Below are 26548 nucleotides of genomic sequence, written 5' to 3'. Positions count from 1 at the left end.
ATTATGTAACTACAAAAAGAACACACTTAATATTTTTGTTAAATTGGTATGTGTGATTCCTCTTAGAATAAAATTAGAGTGATATAAACATTGTGAATGAATTTACCATAATTTATACTTGTTGGGACATTAACAGTGATGCATAACATCCACAGGGGTCAAAAATGAATCAAGTATTATATTCAATGGTATTAGTTTAAATTTTACTTTTGTAATCACTTCTGCTGATGAAGTTTTAAACCATTCCAGTTTTGACAATAGTTATTCAAGTTAGTTGTAATTTCTTCTCATTAAGAAAACTTTCCTTGGGGCTCCTGGGTGGCTCAGTTGGTTAAGTGTCCGACTTCTGCTCAGGTCATGGTCTCATGGTTTGTGAGTTCAAGTCCCAAGTCAGGCTTTGTGCTGATAGCTCAGAGCCTGGAGATTGATTCGGATTCTATGTCTCCCTCTCTCTCTCTCTACTCCTTCCCCTGCTCGCACTCTGTCTCTCTTGCTCTCTCAAAAATAAATAAATGTTGAAAAAAAACTTTTAAAAAGAAGTTTCCGGGGCGCCTGGGTGGCGCAGTCGGTTAAGCGTCCGACTTCAGCCAGGTCACGATCTCGCGGTCTGGGAGTTCCAGCCCCGCATCAGGCTCTGGGCTGATGGCTCAGAGCCTGGAGCCTGTTTCCGATTCTGTGTCTCCCTCTCTCTCTGCCCCTCCCCCGTTGATGCTCTGTCTCTCTCTGTCCCCAAAATAAATAAACGTTGAAAAAAAAATTAAAAAAAAAAAAAAGAAGTTTCCTTTATCTACAAATACAAGCTTTCAATTGTAATTATCATAAGACCAGAAACTCAAAATGGTTTACTGCAGTAAGATCATGCCAACAAAATAATTATCCACCAGAACTTCTGCACATTGCTACAGACTTAATTGTAGCTTTATAAGACTTTAAAACTTTAACAATGGAAAGTCCAGTTTCTCCCTTGGAACATAATAGAGACAGAACAGCAGTATTTCCTTAATCGTTAAACCCCCTTTCATGCAGAATGTTTAAATAATCTCTAAACTGGCATATGAAGGACATGGTGAGAACATATTATAAATTTACACTAAAATAGCCCAATTTATTTTAAAGCAGAGTCAGAGATTTACTTCTGTGTTCATAGAATAGCAACATACCCTTTAAAATACAGTTTCTAAAGATATAGGCAATGTATGTAAGAATGACAGAAATCAATTAACATATGGCACACGCAGCTAAAAGTGATATTGTACAATTAAGTAGATTTATGGATTTTTACCTACAGATCTTCACAAGTACTCCCAAAAAATCAGCATTCACACAATTTTAACTAAAAAACCAACATAGTTTTTTATGTATATGTGCTTTATACAAAGGGCTATGCATTTTAGGACATAATTTTATTATTTTATATAGTTCACATAATTAAAATACATTAAAACAGAATAGAAACATTCAGAAAAGTGCATTTCAACTCTGTAGTGTAGGTTTTGCAAAAAATGGCCATTTGGAACATCCTAAATGACAAAATGGAATAGAAATAAAACAAAACAAAAAGGAAGAGCTATTAAGCTCGATGTATACAATAAAACGAGGATAAATTCTTTGTATCTTGCTTTGTTCCAAAAAACAAGTTAAGATGGGGTAAAGGATGAATATGTCATACTGCACCACGATGAAGCCCTCTGTAAATTGAATTTCAAACTCTTCAAAGTTTCAGGATGAAACATACCCTACTTCCAAGTCCTATGTATACAGTGTTAAAAGTACATGCACCCACTATGTTGATTGTTATTTATTTTGCAAAAACATCATTACAAAGACTCATTTTACATGCAAATTGAAATGCTTTAAGTCATTGAACTGTACAGATAAATCCAAGGTGGTTAATTAACAAATGTGTTTTATATAACTATTTCACAGTAAATCACATAAAATGCAAGTACACCTAAACCAATCAATCACTGGCTTTTCATATTTTGACTTGGGGCCATGTGGGAATAATCTATCACTTTGGAAAATAATTTCACAATGAAACATTATTTGAGAGTACAGCAGAAAAACTGGGCAACCATATTTTGTCTCTGAAGAATATAACTGACTAGAAAAATTCTCCTATTTCCTACATTAGGATGACTTCTAAAATGAATTATTCTGATCTATTCAAAAATACTCATACAGAAATTATCTGTGACAGCAGCTTTATATTACAAATGATGAAATAAATTTGAGAATATATGGGTATTAATGTTTTTCTGGGACCGAGAAAATGTTGTATTCATTGAAATTTAAGGCAACTGAACACACTTGTAACAAAAATCAGGTTTCTCAGTATTAGTCAGAAACGTCATTGTTAAACTTTAACAAAGACCAAACATTTTGCATAAATCTAGGGAGTAGGAAGGCAGCCCCCATCAGCAGGCAGCACACCAAAAATGTTTGGTTTCAATAATACAGTTTGGGAGAACTACCTCTACAAAGTCTACTCGTGCTGATGCTCCTGATGCTGCCATTTCTGACGCCCGAAAAGCTGCTGCCTCCACATCCTCTGTTGTAGGTGTCACTGTATAGTCTCAGGCGATTGGGCAAGGGGCACACTCTGGATCTTCAGATGCTAAGATGAGAAAAATCAATTTCAATGCCCAAAAGATGGAACTCCTAATGCAGAGGTGACTAAAATAATTACCTATTGGTCTACAGGACAGGGAAGTGGGATGTTTGTTCATTTTTACGTAATTCCATAGAAATAGGTTTTAAACAAGATTGTTGTAATGAGGTACAGCTCTAGGATTAGGAAGCATTTTAGACAAGATAGAAACAAAAGTACACTGAGTGGAATTGGACCAGATGACTAAAAACATGCATACTCCCTGAAAGGAGAAAGCAAAATATTCACATAAAGATCGTTGAGTGATATTTTCCCATGAAAATAATCTGCTTAAACTTCCATTTCCAAGGTAATTTCTGCTCATTTAAATTAATTCTCTACAATAATAAACATTATTGATGAATGCCATTTAAGGCAGAATATGAATGGATCCATTGGTATTTTACTCTGAATTTCAGCATTCCATTTTCTCTCTGAAAATAACAGACTTTATTTTGTGAATATCTTCTGTTATATGAAATTTTTGTCTTAAATATATCAGTTCCCATCATACATAGAATAATTCAGCTTAATCTGTATAGTGTTTGAGAAAAAGCTTTTATATGAGAAGATATCACTGAAAGAAACCAGTAAGAGATACATATGAAAGAGGACATACTGTAGAAAACTGCATTGTATAAAAAGAATTTTGATTGAAAGAATGTTTTGGGTTGTAAAAATTGATCATTGCTCCCATTTTTAAAATTAAATATTTAAACCGCAGCTTTTGCCCAGCATCTTCACATTGTAATAAAAATATGTGTGATTTGTATCTTGAAACATAATTTTTTATAAATCATTGATTGAATGCAAAATGATAAATGCAAATGTTGGAACAAAACAATTTACAAAATATTTACCGGCTCTGGAAACACAGAAATAGTGCAATTTAAAATACCATGGTTATTTTTAATTAAATCAGTAAAGTAACCATTTTTTTATTTAAAAAATGGCATTCTTATGACAGTCATTTATACAGCTTATGCACCTGAATCCATTTTATTTGATATACTGTAAAGGGACAAATGATCACAAATTATACTGACAGATTCTTATTGAATATAATTTTTCAGCAGGAGCCATCCTGAATCAATTAATCATGCCATTACTCTAATTCTCTCCATTTTTTCCAGAAAAGCCACCAATCACGTTTCACTTAATGACTTATACATATTTTATTTACAATTTTTGATGCACTACATTTTTTCAAATTCATTAAATGCTATAACTTTCCTAACATATAATGATTTAAAAATTGGATATGCTTAAAAACAAAGCAAATCATGGATTCTCACATAAAAGCAATTATGGTTATAATAATATTAAATGATAATTGAATGCTTTAGCTATAATAGAAATTCTCTTTGGCCCATCTAAAGAGACTGCTATATTTTCAATTAAAAAATAAAAATGTATTTTTACATTACAATATTTTTGCATACAACTGAAATTAGTGCACATTAATCTTAAAGCATTTTCACAGAAGGCAAGAAATAGAGTCTTCAAACCACATAAAATTATTAATTAAATTAGAAGAACTTGGCAGATTTTCTAAAAGTTGAACAATTCCAGGCTTATAAGAGGTACATTAAGAATGCACATAAACTATTTGAATAAAAATTACTTATCTGCATGTTTAATTGACAGGCGATACATAGATTCTTTGTGAGGCTATTTTGCCTCACAGATATTGCTAGAATTTTAGTTTCATTATTTCTTGCTTGGTGTAATATGATGTAGTTATTTAAAAGAGATGTTTATTTACAAACTGACATAGCTATTTCACATCATTATTTTAATGATCCCAATATATAGTCCATATTCTTATTATTAAGAATTAAATCCATATTCTTAACTTTAGTGACATAGGAAAATAACAGCACGTGCAAATATTACAAAAATATTAATTTTATATTTTATATATTCTACTGTATTTTATAAGTTAGATGTAGATAATACTATGTAGCTTCAGTTCAAATTCAAGTTGAATATAATTGTACACTTCGTGTATTTTTCTTGAATAATTTGAAATATGCAGTTGGATAGCTGCCAGACTCAAAATAATTAAATCTTAGAGTTTTGTCTCAGATCTCTCTGCCTTATCATTTGACCTTCTCATAGGGCATATAGATTATTCAAGAATGAATTTGTCTAACGGAATAGTAATATAGCATTCAGTATTCTCATTCCAATATTGAACCAGCCAGAATTCAACAGCACCTGAAATCTTAAAGTATTACAGAATCCAATTTGTCTTTGAAGATAGAGGACAAGTACAAATCATTTGTTTAAACATCAAAGGCGATTAATAGATAAATCTTTATAATGGCAAGTAACATTTTATTCTTTAAATACATTGGATAAAATTCCCCAATCCATGTGTCATTTGCAGTTTAAGCTTATTAAAACTCAAGGAACAAAGAATGTGCTTTTATCACAAAATGTAGTCATTTGACAAATAAGAAAATTTAGGCTATAAATATTATTTGTATATAAAAGGTTGAAGTAATAATAAATAATAAAATGCAATTATACCAGCTAAATCAACTTCTGAGATTCCTTTGCTCTAAAACATACCTTATAATATTTAAAAATGTTTTGTTGATATACTAAGGTATCTCAAAGGAGTTAAATTTTTTTGTTTTTTGTTTTGTTTTTTGTTTTTGTTTTGTTTTGCTTTGTTTTTTTGCATGAGAGAAAGAGCATGCGTGAAAGAATTGGGGAGGGGCAGAAGGAGAGGGAGAGAAAGAATCTTAAGCAGGCTCCACAACTGTGACATCATGACCTGAGGTGAAATCATAAGTCAGATGCTTAACCAACTGAGCCACCTGGGCACCTCAGGAGTTTAATAAATAAGTGGAAGAGTGTTTTAACTATGGTAAGTCACTACAGAAGTAATGCATTTAGAGATATAAAAGAGAGGGAGTGACAAGATTCTGTTTGATGAATTAAAGAAATAATTCAGAGATAACCTATGATCTGAGTCTTTATTTTTTAATAAGAGATAAGCATAAAGAAGAAATTCTAGGCATATGGAATTGCATGTATAAACAATATTAAAAATTTGGAGCAAATGACTTCTAAATAGTATTCTTTTACAAAGGAGCTTAACATGGAAGGAGTTGTTGGAAAATGAAGCAATTTATCACGTGTCCTTATACATTTATTTCTATACCCCATTCTTTTTGTTCAGCCTAAAAAAATATTTCTTCACCTATTTCGCTCAAATTCTTACTTGTGCACTTAATCCCAGATCCTATCAATCTTTTCTGGGAAGGATCAGGCTTCTTAAGTTTTCCTCTCTTTCTTCTTCAGTGATATCCTCTCTACTGGTTCCTTACTCTTGGGCTGTGTGCAACCTACAAGTCAGCTATCTTGTCTTCTACCCATAACATGTATACTTTATGCCTAGCTCATGTTAACATTTATTTCTTTTTCACTGAACTAAAATTCATTGAGCAGCTACTTTGTGCCAGGCAATGTATTGAACAATGGAGAGCAAGATGAGTTGGTCTCTGTCTTCTTTCTCCTCTTCTGAAAAGGGCACTCTATCTTCCTTCTTCATCAAATGTTCAGTCATCACCCCATTGCTCTCTAGATTTCTTGCCTCAATTTATTTTTTTAAATAATTTTTTTAAATGTTTATTTATTTTTGAGAGAGAGAGAGAGACAGAGCATGAGTGGGGGAGGGACAGAGAGAGAGGGAGACACAGAATCCAAAGCAGGCTCCAGGCTCCACGCTATCAGCACAGAGCCTGATGCAGGGCTCAAACTTACAAACCATGAGATCATAACCTGAGCTGAACTCAGACACTCAACCAGTACAGCCACCCAGGTGCCCTTACCCCTCCAATTTAATGAAACTGCCTTGCTCTTAGGGAGTTAGTATCGCTAGTGGTGAGTCTGACAGTTTTCGTGAATAGAAAGCAATCTAGAACTGACACCCACATCTCCTGCTATCTGCTGACTTTAAGCTAGTTATTTGACTTTCCTTGAGTCATCATATTCTTAATGTATGAAACAGTCACAATGACACTTACCTCAGTTTACTGAGTGAAGCTCAAAATGAAATATAATGTATGCTTTATAGCTCTTTACCCAGGGCCTGGCACATAAAAGTTCAAGGAGTTGTTGTTAGGTATCAGTGTCCGAAAATCTTTCTGATTCCAAATCCTACTAACAGTTCTTGGTCTTTATCTTTTTGGGATTTCTTTGCTTTCTTTGCCTATTGATTATTCCCTTCATCAAAGCTCTTCCTTAAATTCTACACACAGTGATCTTGTGCTTCATCTCACACATTAGTGTCTCCTTCTCTACCTATTCTGCAAATGTTGGTTTTCTGTTCTAACTCCATTGCTCTCATCACTCAATACACAAAGATCTGCTCCCACAATCTAAAGTAACATATGTACTAACGATGCTTACATCTATCCTTCCAACCAAATTTTCTTTGAGCTTCAGATTCCTATATTTAACTGTATTCCCGGTATAGAATTGAATCTTCTTAAATTGAATTCATTGTTTCCCCTTTAAACCAGCTGTTCTCTCTGGACTTTTTAAAAAAATATTCATTTACCTTCACTGATTTACATTCATTATTCTGAAGTACATCATGAGTTCTTACCTGGATTATTACAACTGCCTGTTAATCTGTTCCGTTTTCCTGAAATCCATATTTCACATGGTTACCACAGGACATTTAATCACACCACCCTCTTATGAGCTGAATAGTCTCCCTTGCCCTCCAAATTCATATGTTGAAGTCTTAATTCCCAGTACTTCAGAATGTGACTGTATTTGGAAATAAGGTCTTTAAAGAGATAATTAATTTAAAATGAGGTCACTCGGGGGGACCTTAACCTAATATAACTGGTGTCTTTATAAGAAGAGGTGATTAGGATATAGATTCACAGAGGGAAGTGAAGACACAGAGAAAAGACAGCCATTCACAAATCAAGGAGAGAGACCTCAGAATAAACCAATTTTGCTGAAATTCTGATTTTGGACTGCTTGCTTCCAGATGTGAGAAAATAAACTTCTGTTGTTTAAGATGCTCAGTCTGTAATACTTTGTTATGGTAGCCTTAGCAAAAGAATATAATACCCTGTTATATTTCTTTAACAGTTGTTCAAAGTACATGAGATAGAATCTCAACGTAATAAGCCTCCCTAGAGCTACCATACCTTTCTATTTAGCTTCCTTTCTGACCCTTGTGTGTCATCATACTAAACTTAAAAGACCCTCCACTGCTTATAGTTCACTGCCCAACTGTATTCCTTACCTTTGTACTTCTGCTACTACTGTCCTTTTAACTGGGCTGATTTCTATCCAGTCCTTTAGATCAACTTAATTATTATATTTCCTAATTTGATTTTTAAGAAACGTAGAAGTAAGAGCTGTAAAACATGGACACATAGAAAAATGGGGGAAATCACCATAACCTTTAACCCTAATATGACCACTATAACTCCTTAATCTTTTCCTTCTATCTAATTAAGACTGATGTTTACACAACTGAAATTTTACTATATGAGCAATTTTGAATTCTGTGTTTATTTGACTTGATATTATTCTTTAAGCATTTTTAGTATTAAAAAACACATAATTAATGTAACCATTAATGACTCCATAATATATTTTACCATGTTGGTTTACCTTGATTAATCTAATCATTGTTCCATAACTAGAAAGCTCTAAGTTTTCACTGAATGGGCTTAATAATGAATTGTGTGTTGTAATTCCCAAACTTTTAATTCTAGACTTCTTTCCTTGTCTTTGCATCTGTTTATGAGTTGGTCCTCATTACCAGAGCATTTTACCAAAACTTAGTCCAGAACAAACCTCAGTATTTCCAACTATTACATTCTCACCCGTACCATATCTCCCAAACCTCTTTTCCACCTCTACCACAGTAATTCACCAAGTCTCCCAAACTAGCAGCCAGTGGGTCATCCTGACTTTTCTTTCTGTCAGCCTTTCCTATTTCAAATTCAATCATTCACTAAAATGTTTTGACTCTGTCTCCTAAGTAGATCTGTGTCTTTCCTCTCCACTCTACTGTCATTGATATAAACTCTTTCACATGATCTCTAGGCCACTGAAATGGCCCCTAAATCAACCCCCTCTGTCTCCGGATTCCTCAATTCTATCTTCCTCAAATTGCTTCATAACTTTCACCATAACTGTTAAAGATATAAATCCGATCATGTCAGTCCATAGCTTAATAGCTTCAGTGGATCACTGGATCCTTCAAAACCATGTCCTAACTGAGGTGTTGAATAAATAACTGAGTTATTTACTGAGATGTTACCTTTTTTAAATTTTACAAATACTTGGAATTCAATGCAGTTTTTGTTTCCATGAGGATTAATTTGGAAAGGTTCTTCATGACATTCCACTGATTTCAGATTTTGCTTGAGGTTGGCTTTAATAAATTGTCTTGTACAATCCAAATTAAAACAAACCTATATTCCAACCATTTCTCATGGCACTGTAATAGGTGTTTTATATATATATATATATACTATATATAATATATAATTTATAAAATATATATATACAACATACATTAATATATAATTATATGTTGTAACTTATACATTAAATATATATTTTGCTATTCAATCCTTTTTGCAACCCCCTGAGGAAATCAGCCTGACTTTTCCATTTCATATTAGTGTTTCTTGAAAAACTATATTGTGACTTTACATAAGTGTCTGTGTGCCTGAATCCACCCCCAAACTGGGAACTTGGAAAAACAAAGTATAATAAATAAAAATCATTAAAGAATTTAAATATCTGTGTCGGCAAAATCTTCACTGGAGGTTTGAGGTAGGAAGAATATTAAAAGAGAAAGAGGAGACTAAAAAATATCCTTGGGTAAAATCATAATCGGAACAGAAATATAATATTTTTTCATTTCTAAATTCCTTTGGCATGGAGACATACAATAATTCTGTGAAGCTCTCCATAATGGAGCCTTTACTAAAGTAGTTTAGGGGTGCCTGGGTAGCTCAGTCGGTTGAGGGTCTGACTTTGGCTCAGGTCATGATCCCATGGTTCGTGAGTTCAAGCCCTGCATCAGACTCGCTGCTGTCAATGGAGAGCCTGCTTTGGATCTTCTGTCCCCCTCTCTCTCTGCCCCTCCCCTGCTTGTGTTTTCTCTCTCTCTCAAAAATAAATAAGCTTTAAATAAAAATAAAGTAGTATATTTATACCAGTGTCTCACAGGGCCTGAGAAAAATAAGACTTTGTACTCCTATCGTAAGTTTAAATATATATAAACTTCTCAAGGTTAGTCAATTCACAAATGTTGGAAAAACAATAAACATATTGCTAAAAACATTATTACTCTAAGAATAACTCATTAAATCACACACAGTAATCAATAGAAGTACACATTCATCATTTCAAACATGGAAACTTAATGGAGGCTTGACAGTAAGCAATAATTACCAAAGAAACACTAATGTAGAATTGATATTCAGCACTAACAAATTAATTTTGAAGCTAATTGAAAAGAAACTTTCTTTGAATAACACTACTATATTGTTATAATTTTTTATTATACTTTTAAAGAATGTTCTGATGCATTCATTATATGGGGCAGAAGTATAATAAGAAGTTTTGTGAACAAGAAATGATAAGTAACCCTTGGAATCAGAAGGTACAAGTCTGAAAAGTCTGGATGCCATCAGATCCTAACCCTTAAAACTTATTTAAATGTACTTTGGGAGAATGAAAAGATATCTAGCCCTCTGTAGTATGTCACACATTGCTGGTTCCACACATTCTCTCCATTTTTTGCTCCATTTTGTGGAAATTAATAAAGGGAAGCCTCAGTAAAATGGGGCAGGAAGGATAGAAGGGGAGGCAACAGAGGGAGCTGTACCACTAAAGGCCAATTATGGGAAGAACTGTCGATTACCAGACCCCAGCAGAAGAATCACTGACAGGAAAGAATCATCAATTACAGCGCCATCCATGCCTCCCCAGAAAGAAACGTGTACATCGAATCTCTTATAAGAAATTGACTACCCACCCCTGCAACTCAGCCAATGAGAAACCACAGTCACCCATAATCACACAGGCTTTTCTCCAAAGGACTCATGCTCAAAACAACCCTACCAGCTTGCCCCTTCTTCTCCATAAAAAATGCTCCTTTCCTTTGTTGGACTTGCCTATGGTTTTGCCATAGCTTCCATGTCCCGAATTGAAATCCTCTGTTATTCCCAAGTAAACCCATTTTTACTGTAAAATAACTGTTTTTTGTTTTGTGTTGTGTTGTTGTTGTTGTTAAGGTTAACAATGCCCAGACCCTACAGCTTTGGCACCTCTGGCAGCTCTGGCAAGGCAACCCTATCTGCTCTGAAAATCACATCTCCCATAAAGAACCTTTAGCTTTAGTGGACAGGAATTAAGGAGAACATTCTACTTTCTCTCATTTTATCCACCTATTGTTTTCTTTGTTTCAGATGTAGTGGCTTAAGAAAAATTTTAGAACACAACAAATCTACTTTTTCTATTAGAATGCTCACCCTTCTGGGCTCTATCATTCCAAAATTTGAGTGTTAAAAATAATAATCAAAAAGAATGAAATCTTGTCATTTGCAACAACATGGATGGAACTAAAATGTATTAGGCTAAATGAAATAAGTTAGAGAAAGAGAAATATCATATGGTTTCACTCATATGACGAATTTAAGAAACAAAACAGATGAACATAGGGGAAGGGAGGGAAAAATAAGATAAAAACAGAGAGGGAAACAAACCATGAGAGATTCTTAAATGCAGAGAACTGAGTGCTGCTGGAGGGGTGGTGGGTGGGGGAATGGGCTAAATGGGTGATGGGCATTAAGGAGGGCACTTGTTCGGATGAGAACTGGGTATTATATGTATGTGATGAACCACTGGGTCCTACTCCTGAAACCAGTAGTACACTGTATGTTAATTAACTTGAATTTAAACAAATAAATTAAAAATAATACACCTAAAGCAAAAGCGTCCTGTTGAATTTTATTTGGGTTTCTTTCTTTTGCCATTTGAGAATTTGCTATCTTGACCACTACAAATCTACTCATGATTAAAAGTTAGATGAGGTACATTTAGGCAAAGTTATTTTTTTCCAAGCATTCCATCCACCACTAAATATTCTTTTTCACTTGGCAATAGCACTTTAGAGCTATGTCTTCAATAATTACTGCTGGTGAATCTAAAGTTATCCTGGTCACAGGCTGATTTTCAGGTCACTCTTTTTTTTTTTTTTAATTTTTTTTTTCAACGTTTATTTATTTTTGGGACAGAGAGAGACAGAGCATGAACGGGGGAGGGGCAGAGAAAGAGAGGGAGACACAGAATCGGAAGCAGGCTCCAGGCTCTGAGACATCAGCCCAGAGCCTGACGCGGGGCTCGAACTCCCGGACCGTGAGATCGTGACCTGGGTGAAGTCGGACGCGTAACCAACTGCGCCACCCAGGCGCCCCTCAGGTCACTCTTAAAGTGACTAGAACTTTGCTCAGTGGCTCTGTCTTTGTTGTTTATATAAAAGGAACTCTCTTGGGTGGTTCACTTATTCTGATGCTCTTGAGGACCTTAATCTCTTGGCTATTGGAATCTGGTGGCTATTAGTGTTGACATCAAAAGTTCACTATGGCTCCATTACATCAGCTACCATTAGTTCTTCCTTCTGATAATTAGTTTTTGAAACATAGTGGTTATTTAATGAGTATTTGTTGAATACTGGACAGATGTCTTGCAGATTGTCAACTGGCATCTCTACTAGGACCATAGAAGGTATGTAAGTACTTGCATTGGTGCTTAGGTAATCCTTTTCAGGCAAAAAAAAAAGTTATTTTTGCAGGTTTGTTGAGGTTTGGGTAGAAGTAGTTCCCCTCTACTAGGATGTTCTCAAGTAGAACAACTAGAATCACCTCATATTTATACTTTTGGTTTATACTCATTCTATCTCTCATGGTTAACTGCAGCAAGGAACTTTATGGCTGCAAAAAAGAAACCAACTTATCTTTGTGCACTCATATTCTTCTTTACTTGAAAAAAATAGTCAACTTCCCTTGGACAGCAATAGTTGCCATATTTATTAGTAAGTGTCAGCCTGCACTGTATTTATTTATTATTCTAAATATTCAAGCTTCCTTAACATATGATATGGTATTGCCTCCATGACTCTCTGTATCCAGTTTACAAAGATTGTAATCACACCTTTTCCTTTGTTACAAAGTTCCTCACTGTAGACTACAAGATGTTAAACCCTTTGTTTTAAGCAGTATTTCATCAGTGGTAGAAATCTTGGAAACCATCTTTCAATCTGGTGATGTAATTGTCATGTTGCTTTATCTTCCAACACTTCAAATACAGGGCTCTAGAGAATTAATGTTCTTTTTTAAATATCAACAAACATGAAATAAAATTAGTGAATAAATTACTTACTGAGTATTGCCTGTCACAGTGTTTGGAATATCCCAAATGGGTTTCACTATCCTTCTGTTCTAGAAGACCAGTATGTTTTTTTTATACACATAATGTATATATTTGAAGCTGTGTTGAATATCATCTTGGGCTTTTATTTTTAAGTTTGTCAAATGAATTCATCTATCCATTCATCCATCCAACAACCATCCTTCTATTTATTCTACACACTTACTACTGCTTTAGGTAATGTCGAAAGAAATATGAAAGACATTCTGCTATAAAGGAAATTATAGGCCTGTGAGGAAAACAGGCAAGTAGATAAACAATTATAGTATAACAAGGATATATATATTTTTTCTTTTTTCTTTTTTTTTTTTTTTGAGCGAAAAAGAGAGCATGAGCAGGGGATGGGGGGAGAAGAGAGAGAGAGAGAGAGAGAGAGAGAGAGAGAGAGAGAGAGACAGAATCTTAAGCAGGCTCCACACTCAGTGCCGAGCTCAGGGTGGTGGGATTGAGCCCACCTTCTGTTCCAGACAGAAGGAAATGAATAAGCGAATTAGACAGATGTGACAGAACTTGTTGACTGATTGGATGTGGGAGTAAGAAATAGGCTTAGGATGATTCACAGGATCTAGAAAATGTTATTTCCATTATTTCTAAATGAGCTTAGAGATACTGGAAAAATTATAGATAGTGATGTAAATGATAAGTTCATCGTTGGAACTGTTGACTTTATGGTACCTGTGATGCACTGAAATATATAGGTTATTCACTTTTAAGATTCTTTCTAAGAACAGAAAGGATATAGACTACAACTCTAAAGGATTGTTGCAATAGTGTTCTCTAGGTTAAGTTCTTATTTGACAATATCTTCAGTTGGCTGCATTTGCTGAAAGTCTTCCCAATACCTTCTGCTATTCAGGGCCAGTAGACACTCTCCTGTTCCAAAATTTTCTGTTAATGTGGTCATCTAAATACAGCATGACTATTAATTATCGGTAGGCTTGAGATAGGGCTATTTATTTCCAGGCAGAAATCTGGAATCTGGACTCTTCTACTGTGCTTTTCACTATAATGCTTCAGTACTCTTTTAATATCTGCTTTCTTATAAAAATAGATTCACTTCTGTTGAAAGAGGCCCGGATCTTTTGGGATTTCATCGTATACTTCTGTCCAGCAAAATAACCTATATGCCATATGTCAGGACTACTACCACTGTTTCATGTTCTACCTAGGGGGTTGAATTCAAATCTGTGTTTCCAACACTGTTTTGGGCTGTAGGTAGTTCCCACTGTGCAATAGATGAAAAGGGGGGAAATTAGACTTCTTTACTGAGGATACTTTTGGTTAATTTTGGAAGGTGTTGTATTGACTGATGATCATCCAAGGTATGAAGTGCTCTTTGCATCAGACATACCAGAGGGTGCCCTTCTACATAAATGCACAGCTACTGCAACTTCACAATGAAATATGATCTCAATAGAGAAGGCTCAACCCCAAGGAATTGGACCTGATAAACCTGTCCTACTTGGCAGATAACTTTAAAAGTGCCAGAAAGCTAGACTGCCCCATACAAATTCTAAGATTGTTTTGTCCAATTGAAAACCTTTGGAATTACAAGGGAAGATGGGTTAAATAAATATTGAACTTTTTAAAAAAATGTTTTTTTTTAACATTTATTTCTTTTTGAGACAGAGACAGAGCATGAACAGGGGAGGGTCAGAGAGAGGGAGACACAGAATCCAAAACAGGCTCCAGGCTCTGAGCTGTCAGCACAGAGCCTGATGCGGGGCTCAAACTCACGGACCACGAGACCATGACCTGAGCCGAAGTCGGCCACTCAACCGACTGAGCCACCCAGGTGCCCCAATATTGAACTTTTTTAATGAGTAATTTGGGGAGAAATAATATTTTTATGACATTAATATTCTTATAAATGAAATGATATGTATTTCCATTCATTCAGATCTTCTTTTATGACTTTTGATTAGGAATTATAGTTTTTCTTCATAAGAAGTATGCCTTTCTTGTTAAATTTATTCCTAAATATTACTTAGTTCTGGTTTCTATTGGGAATGAAACATTTATTTCCATTTCTTTTATCTATTTTTTTCTAGAATGGAAAAAATATTGATATTCATATATACTTATTTTGTCTCCAACCACGTGGAAAACACCTTAATCATTTTAGTAATATATTTTGGCTTAGATTCACTAAATGTACTTAAGTATGATTGTATGGTTAGTAAGTAATATAACTGTCACTATCAGTTACTTCTACCCGATTCATTGAGAAGACAGCTTTATCCTTGAAACCTTATCTACCTTTAAGAGTTATACAATATTGGGCAAATTGTTCAACCTCTGTAAGGCTTATTTTCCTCATCTATAAAATGTAAACTGGTAATGGTATCTATGTCATTTGGATTAAATATATTGATAATACAAAACACATTTGTACAGTGCCTGGAAGGTATAAAACCCTGTGAAATGTTGGCCGTTATTATTACTATTCCTGCTGAAGAATTCACAGGCAGAAAATCAGTTTTAAGTAATAACTGTAAATTGTCCAGTAGTATGGCTTCCTAATAATATTTAAAGGGAGAATAGATATAAGATTTTTAAATAGGCCAGCTATAAGGGCTTGGTTTCTTCTGGAGAACAACAGGTTTTCCATGCAATATGGAAAAAAAAATAACCCAAACAAAAAATACAAAGATATCTGATTATTTAGCAAAATACAATCCAACAAAGCATACATATTTCATCCAATAAGCCTTTTCAGATTAAAAAACAGTAACAGTTAAAAAAAAACTCTTATCATAGAATTGATGTCTGCATAAAGAAAGAAAAATAAAAGAGAAAGAGAATGGTGAATTAAATTTTGTGAATTGTGGGAACCAGTGGAAGAGAGAATTGAACTTATAAGTCATAACTACAGCAGAAATAAATATGTTCAGTATAAATGTCTGCTCACATCATTTAGTTCAATTTAACTTCTTAATAAAAGAAAAGTAATAATTTCTTCAAAAAAACATATTGAAATGTAATTCTCAAGGAAAGTTTTTGTTGATTTAAAAATGGATCAAAATTAACACATTGTATTTGTCGGTTTAAAGAAACTTTCCATACTGTTTTGAAGTCCTCATTCCTTTCTGAACTTTGCTAACTCTTAACAAAATCATTACATTCAGAGAAAGGTTGACAACACTTAAATTTTTATAATTTAGCTAAGAAAAGCTTCCACAAAAGTGATTAATTTACACTTGTCAAAGGAAAGAGATTTAACATCAGAATCCATTAACCCTAACTGCCACCAGTGAAAAATAAGAGGGAAGAAAAATTTTCTTGGCTCAATTTATAATAAAAACCTATACTAACTGAAAAGAGAAGACAGAATATTTGGGTTAGCTGTTTGTCAATAGAACATTGGATTTGGGGATCATAATCAATATAATAATGATAGTTTTGATAATACATATATAGTAAATCTATTATATAGGCATATAATACTAATATAATATGTTAGAAAAGCTAAAGAATAAACATTAATCTGAATAATGCAAGAATCACAATGCATGTGTTATCTGCACATTAAAAAGTGTTTAAATTTGTCTTCATCTAATTTTTGGAAATTATAAAAAATCAATTATATCTATTTGTCTTCATCTAATATTTGGAAATTATAAAAATTTAAAATTATATATAAATTATATATATAAAATTATATATTATATTATATGTTATAAATAAATTATATATATATAATTATAAAAAATCAATTACATTTGTTAATGTAATCTTCCTACATACAGATGGTACAAAGTGAGCCACTCTCAGCAGAAACATGCCCATATTATGGGCCATGTATGAAGCAGTGTATTTGGGTTTGGGTTGACCTAGGAAAACTTTTTTGAGGGGAGCAGTGGGGCTTATTTTTGTTTGTAAATAGTGACATTTATTTCCTGATCAGTTATCTAGGTTTAAGAGTACACTTTACAGTTGCAAAAACCATTTCCTTAAACTTTATCCTTTTTAGAGCTTTATAAAGTGTCTTTGATTGCCTCATTAATGCCATTTTCTATTAAACACATGATTGGAATATAAATACAATCCAAGATTTACCCTTCTTATTTCTGTGTAAAGGGGCTCTTTGTTGCACATCGACAGAAATTCAACTAACTGAGTTAAAAAAATATTTTTTAATGTTTATTTTTGAGAGAGTGAGAGAGCACGAGTAGGGGAGGGGCAGAGAGGGAGATACGAATCCAAAGCAAGTTCCAGGCTCTGAGCTGTCAGCACAGAGCCCATCACGGGGCTTGAACTCACAAATTGTGAGATGGTGACCTGAGCTGAAGCTGGATGCTTAACCAACTGAGCCACCCAGGCGCCCCCAACTAACTGAGTTTTATGCATACACCTATTCAAAAAAATTATAATCTTCCTTATAAAAAAACAACAGTAAGTTATCTTGCCTCTTCAAAGCTATATGGAGCAAGATTATCATTTTAATAACTACTCTTTCTGTGTCACAGAATCAGGAATAAGGACCTTTGCTAAATAGTTTCCTTAACACCAGCGATCCTCTATTGAAATTGCCTCATCAGAAGACTCACCAAGAAAACATTTGCAGTAGGAAAGAAATGAATAATTAAATCAAGTCAAACATCTAGAACTACGTTTTTTTTATTTTAGAGAGAGAGCAAAAGAGAAAGTGTAGGGGGGGGGTGGGGAGAGGAGAAGAGCACAGAGAGAGAGAGAGAGAGAGAGAGAGAATCTTGAGCAGAGCTCCATGCAGAGCTCCATCTCATGACCCTGGGATAATGACCTGAGCCAAAATCAAGAGTCGGCCGCTCAACCTATGAGGCACCCAAGTGTCCCTGTAGATCTACTTCTTACATTTTCATTAATTTGAATGGGTTATTTTAGGCTGAGGTTTGTATTTTCTTTTTGTATTCTCTATAGGTTTTCTCATACTATAAATTATGGTATCATGCTTTGGACATATTAAAAGGTTCATGGCACATTAAAGAAGTCAGCAATAATTCAATGCAGTAGCTATGAGAGTGTAACAATATCACATAGTATTTATGAAAGCACCCATAACATTAAATTATTCCTTATTCATCCTTATTTACTTTTTGTCTGTTTGAATAATACTGTTTACTGCCTTTACCTGAATTAGAATATATTCAGGAGAAAAATTATCATTTGTTTCAATAGGCATGCCATCTTCTTTTGGTAGGGGCTGACTGGCTCTGTATGCTCTGTTCTCTTATTTATGGAAGTCGTGTCCCTTTCCACCCACTGTCAGAGTCCCCACTCAGGACAGTATTCTGCCTGATGCTCACTGCCGTAATAATATGGCTGTCCAATTAAAGCAAAAATAACATTTATATGTTAATTGCGTTTGGCTTGCTTTTGAAATGTTGATGAAGTTCTCATGTGCCACAGCATTCTGGCTAAGAACAACTTGTCTAAATTAAAATTAGCCAGATATAATTCTAAATAAAGGTTTTGAATTTATTTCTATAAGGTTTTCATAGTTATTCAAACATTTACATTGTATTTTTAAGAAAAGTTTGAAAACATGATAGATCTTAAGTCTTGCATAAAACGTGCTGTATTTACTATCAACTAAGCATGGAAATAACAAAGAAAGTTGAATACTTGATCTTAAAGTATTATAAAATGTATAAATATTAGCAATAGCATAAATATACAGACTTCATTATCCACTATGTGAAGTGAAAATAATAATTTGAAAATTTTCAAACATTGTTTCTATAAATAAACACATCTTTCTTCAGTCACATTAATGACCCATATATCTACTCAGGGATTTGATTCATGAGGTTTTTGCCTTGATTAAGTTTGCCAGATTTCAGCATGAGCATATGAGACACATGATGTCTGATTTGGAGTACGGAGTGTAACGGTATATCTATAAATACTGTCTGGTTTCACTTATGCTATTGGTGTATCACCAGGACTTCTGGTTCCAAGTTAAAACATGCATCCTGTGAAAACTAATGTCATGTCTTCATTTATTTAGCAATTTTTGATCAATTATTCAACTCTGTGCAAGGAAGGATGCCAGGCATTTCAGAGGTTACTACAATCAATAAAAGGACTCAGAGAACAGTTCCTAAGGAACTACAAGTCAGATAACTCAGGAAATGCAAAGTGGGCACTTGTGCCATGGCAAGTTTAGTGCAAATATCTTTTGACTCACGGTTAGTGAGCCAGAGGGGGTGATTCTAATATCTGTACTTTGGCTTCCTGAGCAGTTGTTACCTGGCCCCTGCTGTGTAACTGCCACTCTGTGAGGTATAAAGCAGGAGCAGAATTGGCAGAATTGGTAAACTTGGAATCCAGAGGCCCTGTCAAAGTTTCCAACTCAAAGGATGAAAGGGAAAAGGAAAAAGAGAACACCAGGAGTGATTTGGCATGGTAATACTGGTGTAGTCTATGGGTATGGTCCCCTTCTTTCTGAATTTCTTTTTATCTTGAGCAAAGACTATTGCAATATCTGATTCTTTGTGAGAAGTTTCTCGGGGCTTCTTCTTTGTTCCCTCCTTCTGAAGCTTAAGACACACTTTCACTTATCATGCATCAACTATGTGCAAACACTACTGGGTATAATATACATACTATATTATCAATTATGCCTAAATTCATGATACATATAGGAAACTGAAGTGTGAAGAGGCTAAATTGTTCACGCTAAGGGACACAGATACTAAGTGGTGAAAGAGATTTGAAATCATGTTTGCCCACTTTAAAGTTTAAGTCCCTTCCACTTGGCCATTGTGCTTTTCCTGCTCCCGATGCAGGTTGAGTTAAGGAAAAAGAATCCAGATTTTATTCTGTAAACTTAAAAATATATATTATCAATAGAATTTTTGATATTTTAAAATACTGGTGTCCTTTGGAAATTTGCTTTGAATTTTAAAAGATTTTTAAATTTACTATTACACTGTTGGAACAACTCATCTAACTACTGTTGTTGTTTTTTTTTCAAAGCAATATTTATTTTTTATTGCATAGTTGTCAAGAAATAACTTTATTCTGTGTGAAATTACTAAGAATTTCTGGATTCCCATTATATCAGGTCATCCTAAATATGATGGTTAAAAAATACTTTATGATATACCAGAAAATTCATATTCCTGTTTTCTCTTCCTTGTCTAGTAATCACAGTGAAAAATAAAGTGTGTATTTCTATTTTAAGATAAAGATGGAAAAAAGTAACAAACAATGGAAGTAACTTAGGGAACTTAATTGTCCTTGTTACAATTGTATCCAAGATCTCAATTTACAAACAGGCTAAAATTATGTTACAGTTATACTCAAAGTCTCAACTTATAAACAGGCTAGAGTTAAAACTATGTTGACTTACTTATTTAATACTTATTTTGCAGGTATAATAGGAATAGCAAACATAATCAGTTTATTTGATGGAATTTTGTATCATCTATCCATAACCTTAAAAATGGAAGGTCTGCTAGATTTTATAAGGGAGTAAACTTTACTTGTGAACTAATATTGGATGTTAGTCACTATATTTGATAAGGAATATACAAAATATTATGTACATTACTGAATTACAATTGAAGCAAGAATTTCAGTTTTCTTATTGTTATTGTAAACGGTAACAGCCATTCACTGCCCAAATCAACTGAGTTTATATTTCTCATCTACTTCCTTCCACTATTTGCTGAGTTTTCGTTCTGCCTTCATCTTGGATTAGACTCTTTCAGCACACTTCTTATAACAATTCAAATATTTATTTTAAGCACAAAATTTTGTATCAGGAATTATATCTAAATGAAAAAATAAAAGGTGCTAATTTCTTAATAACTCAAGTAGAACACAATGCCATTAAAACATGGCTTATTTTACAATGTTAGGTGGTTCACAAACCACCAAATAATGGTTCCTTCACTACAACAATGGAACACACTGTGTTTCATCTATTAGCGGTTTTTGTTCGCTTTATTGTTTTTCATGATAGCAGTCTCATCACGGAGATGGGCAGCAGTCACAGTTTGGTCTGGTGGATGATTGGAAGACTTTGTAAACATTTCATTTAGGAAGCCACAGAAACTTTGGTAAAATATGTCTATAGCAAATTATAACTGCATTTTGGATATTCAGATACAAAGTGTTTTGAATAGTTTGCTTCCCTGGCAACAACATTTGACAGTCTAGAAGAGGCCATATTGCCTCACAATACACTGTGCCTTCATTATTTCTTTCTTTAGAACACATTTCCATTTTACATAATTCTATGGAAATTCATTCCATAAAAAAGTACTCTAATAAATATTCTTATAAGGAAATATAATGCAATATATATAGTGCATATAATATATAAACAAAGAATATGTACAGAGTTGATATTTATTTTTTCAATTGAAACAATTAACATATTAAATTAACTAATCCAAGAAAGTAAAGTCCATGTATAACTAATAGTGTCAGTTTAAGACATGCCTTTATATTGTCAACATTTAAAAAGAAATTAAAGACAGCAATACTAATTTGACATCTGTAATGCACTCTATTTCAGGCTAAGATTAAATGGAATGACCAAAAACTATGCAATTATAATAAGAAAAAAAGAAAAACAATGTGCATTATGCTTGAGTTAAGTTTTAAATAGTCAAGAACCAGCTGCAGTGGACAGATTATTTAATGAGAAAATATCAAGACTTTAACTTTCTATTCATTTCTGATCCTTACAATCAATCAGATACCCACCAGGTACCCACCATGTGCCTGGCATTGTTCTAGGCACTGAAGCCCTTCTTTCTATACCGCACTGCCTGCCTTTATGCAGCAAATGCTCATTGAAAACTTTTCTTATGCCCCACATTGTTGTGAATATAAAGATAACAAATAAGACATAGTCCTTCTAATTAAAAATTTACAGTCTTGGGACATAATCTTAGACAACAAATCCAATATAATGTGATAAAGGCTATCAGAGAGGAATGTACACAATGCTACGGTAGCAAAGAGTAAGGAATAATTACTTGTGCCTTAAGTGTCTAGAGACACTTTTATAGAGAAAGTGGTATAGGATTATATTTTAAAGATTAACTTTGATTGTATAGCAAAAAAGAGAGAAGAACAAATAGACATTCTTCCCTGACTGTTTCATATCCTCAATTACCTCCATTGTATATCTGAGATTCGATAGTCCCTGATCCCAGGCACTCTCCTGCACACAGCCTGAGCTCCCTCCACTGGGAATGCCTGGCAAAACCAAGCCAGCTGTTTTCTGCTGGGCCTACATCAAAGTATCTGACTTTCTGAAGAAGAGGTCTCAACTTTGCTGAATGGATTCCCTTTAAATATATAACCTTAAATTTCAACTGGACAGTCAGCACTACCAGATGATACTATGACAGCACCCTTGTATATTCACTTCCCCTTCTATAAGACAACTTACTCTTTCACACTTTTTCATATCTCCAATCCAACATTTCTTATTTACTCTCAGTCAATGATTTTTCTTCATACTTCATAGAGAAAACCAAAGCGATTAATTGAGAATGTTCTTATTTTTCCACCCCCAAGCCAGCAATCTATGTTTATATCCATTTTCTTTAAGACCATTATGGTTCCATGTTAGAAGAATTTTTTGCTTCTATAGCCACTTCTCTCACTTGTGCTTTGCACCCCATTCTCTCACCTCCTCAAGCATCTGGTCTTATAATTATTTCTCTTCTTCCTGCATTTTTATTTTCTCTGTTTCTACTAGATCATTCCCATCAGCTTGCAACTACGTTTTGAAATTATCCATTGTAAAAATCATTTCCCGGACACCATACCTCCATCCAGTTTCTGCTGGCTTTTCACTCTTCCATTCTGCAACTAAATTTCTTGAAAGAATTGTCTGAACTTGCATCTCCTTTTCCTAATCCCTATTCTCTCCTCAACCACTCCAACGAGGCTGCACATAATGCATTACTGAAATAGCTCTTATTAATGAACTATTTCTTGCTAATGCCAATGCTCATTTTGCTATTCCAATTTTACTTGACTTCTAAGTGGAATTGATACAACTGACTCCTTTCTTCCTCTTTTTTTCTAGACTTCCGTGGTACTTCTCGCATTTGGTTTCCTTCTTAACTCTTCGGTTGCTCACTCTGGTTCTTTCACAGAGTCACCTTCCATACTTAATCTGTAAATGTTAAAGTGTTCCAGGTTTAATTCTGTGTTCTTGTCTCTTTTCCATATTCTCTCCCTTGATTACTTCAACCAGTGTCTGAATTCTAAATATCATCATTCAGTGAAGACTCCTAAAAATTTATCTCTACCTTCCTGAGCATATGAGTTATGTACACTTGACTGTCTAATAGGGATCTCAAACTTTCCACTGCCAGTGTCAAATCTCTGATTATTTTCATCTACTCCTCTTCAAATTTTCTCAATGTGAGAAAATTTTGCCACTTTCCATCTTGCTAGTCAAACCCAATTTTGGAGAAAGTATTTGATTCCTATCTTTGGCTGTCATCACGAATTCTTTCCCCCACAAGGCTCTTCCTCCAAATGAAGCCTAAATCTGACCACTCAACATTTACAAAAATACAATCCTAGACAAAGCCATCATCATTTCTTGTCATTACTCTTGCAATCATCTCCTAAGTAGTGTTCTTTCATTTTGTCCACATAAAACCCCTTCTCTGTAGAAGTGCCATACTGATCTTTGTAAAGCTTCAATCAAATCATATGTCTTCTTTGCTCAAATCCTCAAATGTCTTTCAATTACAATCAGAATATAATCCTAATTTTCAATCATGGCCTACAAGGCACTTCATAATTTTACCCCACCTGATCTCTAATCACATCTCATACTCCTTCACTCTATGCTCACTAAGATCCAGCTACACTGGACTTTTTATTCCTGAGATACTGGGCTTACCCCCATCACAAGTGCTTTTACATCTAATGGTTTTTGTTGCTGTTGTTTTTGATTTTCTTCTAGAATTTCAAATCATTTTCAATATTCAAATCTAAATGCAAATGCCACCTTTTTACAAAGGTCTCCCTGACCATCCTACTCCATAAACAAACAAAATAAACCAAACAAAAAACTCCAAAAGCAGCAACCCACCAATTAAATATAAAAACCAAAAAACCCAAACACTTTCTATAATATCATCCCATTTTCTTTAAAGCAATTTCTTATTTATTTGTGTTTATTGTCTGTCTCCCTCCATCAGACTTGAAAGTCATTGAAGAAGAGAGAATCTACCGTTCATTGTCTCTATTACTCAATGTCATATCCTCTAGCACCTGGATTGGGTCTGACACATGTAACATTAAATAATTAAATAACTTTTAATTAAACTTTTAATAACTTTTTAATTAAATAACTTTAAATAATTAAAATTATTTTTAAACTGACTTGTTTATTATATGAAGTGAGAACGTATCAGTAAATGTGCAGAGACAGAAACCTATAAGTCATATTTAGATAATTCAGTGAGAGGTGGTTGGAGGGAAGGTAGGAGTCAAACTGTGAAGGGCCTTGGATGCTATATTTAGTAGTTTGCATGTAACTGTACAAGCTATGGAAAACCAAAGTTTTTAAATTATATATTCTCTCTTAAATAGTGCCTTCAGGTATGAGATCTTTCTTTTATAAAAAATTAGGTATGTACTTCAAAATGTATATCCATTTAGTTGGATGTAATAATTAAAGAGATACTCTTTATAATTCTATTTAGCATAAGAAATGCTTTTTCTTTTGCTTCTGGAAATTTCATGAAACATTTCATCAAAATAAACTTTTTTATAAATTTGTTTAATTTAGAAATGCTTCAATATAATCAGAAGAATCAATAGCCTTCATAGCATTTTAATGTAACTAAAACACAAAAGTAATTCATTTATCTAAATTGCCACTGAATATTTCTTAGTAGAAAATGTATTATTCTTACCTTTTAATTCATGTAGCATAATATTTTCTATCCCATGTTTTTAGAGCAAATATACATCTGAATAGTTAATGCTTGATAAGTCATATCATTTCAATCTGATTTATTTTATTTCAATTCTTACTTATAAAATTAGAGTTTACTTTATATCTAGAAAAGATTGCTATTATATGCTAAATGTTAACATAGGTCTTTTTAACGTATTGAATAAAGTTAAATATAAAGAATAAATGGATAGAAAGACAATGCAGTTAGGAATAGGTTTGGGATCTTTTTGAGGATAAATAATATAAAACTAAACATAATGGAATATGAAATTTGGGAAGGAAGAAATAATAACTTTTAAAAGCCATGAAAGGACACCTAAGATCTCACACTACTATAATAAAACAAAATACACATTCAAGGAAAGTAATGTCATGAAGTTATTGACTTTTTACTTTTAAAATTGCTATGGCACTACCTGTCATAGAAACTGGAAAACATAGCAACTTAGAAAGATTCCTCTTGTTCAGCAGAAAATCAAGCTTTTTTAGGATGTATTTTGCATATTAAAACACCTGAATTAACCCTGATTTGAGTAGAAAGGAGAGTGGAAACATAAAGAAAGCAAAAATATGTATAGAATTAGATACATTTCATCTGTTTTATTGGTCTTATTGAACCAACTATAGTTTGTTATTTATTCATATACTAGTCCTTTTTAAAAGTAAAAATCAAAAGATGGATGGCAAGGAAAACTTTTTAAATGCTGGAGAAAAACGTATCTCTTGAAGTTCAGTTTTCCTGCATTTACTAGAAGTTAAGTGCATTTATAGAATACTGTAAAAGGGCCCTAATGAAAATCAATTCACCAAATCTCTTCTGTGCCCACTGTTGCTGAGACTATGTACCATTACAAAATTTGTAATTGGGAAGGAAAAGCATACTGCTTGACATTGCTTAGTTGATAGCTGGACTATGGAGCTGAAGCTTATTATAAAGTTTTTGAGTCAAACTATAATTAGAGCAAAATTCCTGTGAAAACTGCCTTGAAAAATATCTAGGAGATTTCCTAAGCTACTACACTGAATGCAGAATCTATGGTTAATTTCACAGTGTAAGTAATGGGAAAATTAAGGGATGATTTGTTGTTTTTAGGACAGAAACAGGGAAGTTACCAAGAAATGCTTGTAAATACTAAGGTGCATCGTATATTAGATGTAGCAGAGAGATCCTGTGGGATATAATGTTGAGAGGTAATGGTACTAGAAATGGTGACTCCAAACTATGAAGGATCTTGACAGATTTGTCTTCTAAGATCTGTGAGCAGTCATTGTGAGCTTCTAATTTTTTTTAATGTTTATTTTTGAGAGAGAGACAGAGGATGAGCCAGGGAGGGCAGAGAGAGAGGGAGACACAGAATCCAAAGTAGGCTCCAGGCTCTGAGCTGTCAGCACAGAGCCCAACGTGGGGCTCAAACTCATGAACCATGAGGTCACGACCTGAGCTGAAGTCGGAGGCTTAACCAACTGAG

At 33.8% G+C, this 26548-nt stretch overlaps 1 protein-coding gene across 11 annotated transcripts in view; it reads right to left on the bottom strand.

The window, feature by feature from the left end:
• Nucleotides 1-26548, bottom strand: part of LRRC7 (leucine rich repeat containing 7) — a 567116-nt gene that overhangs the window by 250212 nt on the left and 290356 nt on the right. The window contains exon 8 of one of the 11 annotated variants that reach the window (XM_040470611.1): nt 1775-2617. The exons of the other annotated variants lie outside the window; for them this stretch is intronic. Within the exon in view, the coding sequence (XP_040326545.1) occupies nt 2611-2617 (7 nt within the window). The 3' untranslated portion in view covers nt 1775-2610. Of the gene's footprint in view, nt 1-1774; nt 2618-26548 lie in introns of those variants that run through there. 11 annotated transcript variants of the gene reach the window in all.

Source organism: Herpailurus yagouaroundi, unplaced genomic scaffold (genome assembly GCF_014898765.1).
Source record: "Herpailurus yagouaroundi ecotype Mexico unplaced genomic scaffold, PumYag 77, whole genome shotgun sequence".
NCBI classification, from domain to species: Eukaryota; Metazoa; Chordata; class Mammalia; order Carnivora; family Felidae; genus Herpailurus; species Herpailurus yagouaroundi.
Note: the sequence above shows the minus strand (reverse complement) of the source record. Positions and strands in the feature narration are given on the sequence as shown.